Source organism: Phyllobates terribilis, unplaced genomic scaffold (genome assembly GCF_046119375.1).
Source record: "Phyllobates terribilis strain yellow unplaced genomic scaffold, ASM4611937v1 Scaffold_11__3_contigs__length_659146591, whole genome shotgun sequence".
Classification (NCBI taxonomy): Eukaryota; Metazoa; Chordata; class Amphibia; order Anura; family Dendrobatidae; genus Phyllobates; species Phyllobates terribilis.
In genome coordinates this window covers 642558901-642562154 of record NW_027362771.1, presented here as the reverse complement: position 1 = coordinate 642562154, position 3254 = coordinate 642558901, and the positions used below count along the sequence as shown (strand labels likewise).

General features: G+C 42.9%; 1 protein-coding gene across 1 annotated transcript; it reads left to right on the top strand.

Moving 5' to 3' along the window:
- Window positions 1-1409: 1409 nt before the first annotated feature.
- Window positions 1410-2426, top strand: LOC141167614 (olfactory receptor 5B12-like). The gene has a single exon (XM_073655000.1). The coding sequence runs from the start codon at window positions 1410-1412 to the stop codon at window positions 2424-2426; it is 1017 nt and encodes a 338-aa protein (XP_073511101.1).
- Window positions 2427-3254: the final 828 nt, after the last annotated feature.

The following is a 3254-nucleotide window of genomic DNA, read 5'->3' as shown; positions in this document are numbered from 1 at the left end:
GAGGTGCCATGCATACCGGGATAGTGATGAGGGGTACCATACATGCCAGGATAGGGGATGAGGGATGCCATGCATACCAGGATTGGGGATATGGGGTACCATACATACCAGGATAGGGATGAGGGGTACCATGCATACCAGGATTAGGGATGAGGGGTGCCATACATACCAGGATTGGGGATGAGGGAGCCATGCATACCAGGATTGATATGAGGGGTGCCATGCATATCAGATTTGGGATGAGGGGTGCCATTCATACTAGGATTGGGGATGAGGGGGCCATGCATACCAGGATGAGGGATGGGGTGCCATGCATACCAGTATTGGGATGAGGGGTGCCATGAATATCAGGATAGGGATGAGAGGGACCATACATGCAAGGATTGGGAATGAGGGGTGCCATGCATACCAGGATTGGTGATAAGGGGTACCATACATACCAGGATGAGGGATGGGGTGCCATGCACACCTGGATTGGGGGATGAGGGGTGCCATGCATACCAGAATGGGGATGAGAGGTGCCATGCATACCAGGATAGGATGGGGACAGCACATAACAGGAAGGGGGAACAGGATTGGGTAGCACAAATACAAGGATGGGGGGGGGCACAAATACCTGGTTGGGTGCAGCACAAATACCAAGATGGGGGCAGAACAAATACCAGGATGGGGACAGCACATAACAGAATCGGGGCGCAGGATGGGGACAGCACATTACCACATAACAGGATGGGGGCAGCACATAACAGGATGGGGGAAGCACATAACAGGATCGGGGCGCAGGATGGGGATAGCACATAACCACATAACAGGATGGGGGCAGCACATAACAGGATAGGGCCAGCATGTAACAGGATTGGGGACCATATACCAATAAAAATGCTCACCACCCGGGCATAGTATGGGTTTAATAGCTAGTTATGTTATATTTATCACATGCTAAGACAATAAATTAGCCCAAAGATCACAAATAATTGTAAAAGTGAGATGATAATATACAGTCTTCAGCCTTTTGCTGGTCATCTGCTGTTCCCAGGAGAGGAAGTTTTTGCAAAAATTGTAGATTTTTCATGTTTTACAAGTTGGATTCCCAATACATCACTATTTGTTTGGATGGTGGAAAATGTTTGAGAAGTCCTGAGCTTAAACACTCTTAGGTTTTCTGAAATTATTACGTAAACATTGGCCATGTATCCCATCATGTAGAGGGTACTTCAAAGTATCCAAATAGAAAGAACTAATGTATTGGCTTAGTGTCCCTCCATGAAGTTCATAACTAGTTTTGGACTTTTTGGTGGGACATACACAATTTCTTAGCACCCATTTCCTTTTTTCTTTGAAGAAATGGAATGTGTGGATAATAATACTTTCATAATCAGTATTTTTTACTTCTACAGAATAAGAACCCAATGGATAATGCCGTAAACGTGACCCAACTTACGCTGTTTCTGTTTTCTGGCCTAACCAATGAAGCAAAAGTGATCCCATTCCTCTTCCTTTTCTTTTTACTTGTGTATGTTGTGACCATAGTAGGAAATACTGGCATGATAGCGATTGTCCAAAAGACTGCCAAACTCCACACTCCAATGTACTTCTTCCTGAGCTACCTCTCACTGGTGGACCTTTTTTATTCCACAGTCATAACCCCCAGAATGCTTTCCGACCTTATCTCCTTGAGAAAGGCTATCTCCTTCAATGGTTGTGCCATTCAATTCTTCTTCTTCGCTGCCTTGGCAGGGACTGAAATCTTTATTCTCGCAAACATGGCCTATGATCGCTATGTCGCCATCTGCCACCCTCTCCATTACGTGTCCATAATGACCAAGAGTAAATGTTTTTTCCTGGTTCTTCTAGCTTTTTTCATCGGCTTCCTACAATCGACCTTACAAGCGAACTGTGTTTTCAGACTACAGTTCTGCAGATCGAACGTGATCGACCACTTCTACTGTGATGTTCCTCCATTGCTCAAGCTGTCCTGCTCTGACACTCGGTACTGTGATTCGGTAACCGTATACAGTGTTGGGGCTTGTACCGTTGGATCATTATTGCCTATCCTCATTTCTTACATTTTGATATTTTCAGCAATTATTCGCATGAAATCAGTGGAGGGGAAACAGAAGGCATTCAGCACTTGCTCAGCTCACCTTATATGTACGTCCTTGTTTTATGTTACAGTCTTCTTCACCTATCTACGTCCTCCTTCTGAAGTCTTCGATAGCCAAGACAAAGCGGCTTGTATTTTTTACTCAATTCTTACTCCAATGTTGAACCCACTTGTGTACAGTTTGAGGAACCAAGAGGTAAAAAGAATAATTATCCAAACAGTATTCAATTCCACCAAAATCAATACCATCTTCTCCACCGTAAGACATAGAGTGAACCTTTTACCTGTAGTGCTTAAGCTACGGAAAGCAATCTCTAGGTAATTTGGTTAATATTCAATGTATGAGGAGATGTTTTATGGTCAACATAGTTCCATAAATCAAATCTCATCCTGCAATGCATGTTTGGTGGATCCTTTGGTCCATCCTTAACCAGACACATCGACTAAGCTTGACTGTTCCTAGTCTTGGGTAGGAAAGCTTAGGTCCTCCTAAACTAGACATATCTGTGGGTTCACACAAAGTGTTTTGGGCCCATTTCCTTTCTTGACCACTATCAGGGATAGACAATATGCATGCCTGAAATCATGTTAAACCTGAAATTAGAAGTCCTATTGGGTGTCAATACTGATGAAGGCCACTGGGTGAAATGTTGGGCGGAGGCCTGCCATTGGTTTTAGAGAAAGAATCTCTGCCACCTCTTCTTCATGTTATGATGATGGGGTATAGTTTTACATTTTGTTTCTCATTTTGTTTAATAGGGTATATATATGATATTATACATCACTGACCTGTTACCCTCGATTACTGAGATGAAGAAAACAATGTAGACCAAGATGGTGCCGTGATTGTCACGTCACTTACAGAGGCCGTAGAGGAAAATTGAGAAACTCTTGGTTTTGATCTAACGTCCAACGCTAGTAATTAATAAACTAGATGGATGGCTAAAGTTTAGATTGATTTATTCTCAAATGGGGACAGTGGTCCTGGAAACAAGGGGGCAGTAGTAAAGTACACAATTTACTCTCTCTAGAAAAGGATTGGATATTTTGTGGCTGTTTAGAAGAAGAATGAATTTTATTGTAAATTGCTAATACCGCCTAAGAATAAGATTTCTGACCAGGGGTTTATCCACCAGTCATAGTTAAAGAT

What these genes read in the sequence shown, in the direction of transcription:
- LOC141167614 (XM_073655000.1), top strand. Translation starts at nt 1,410, where the DNA reads ATGGATAATGCCGTAAACGTGACCCAACTTACGCTGTTTCTGTTTTCT.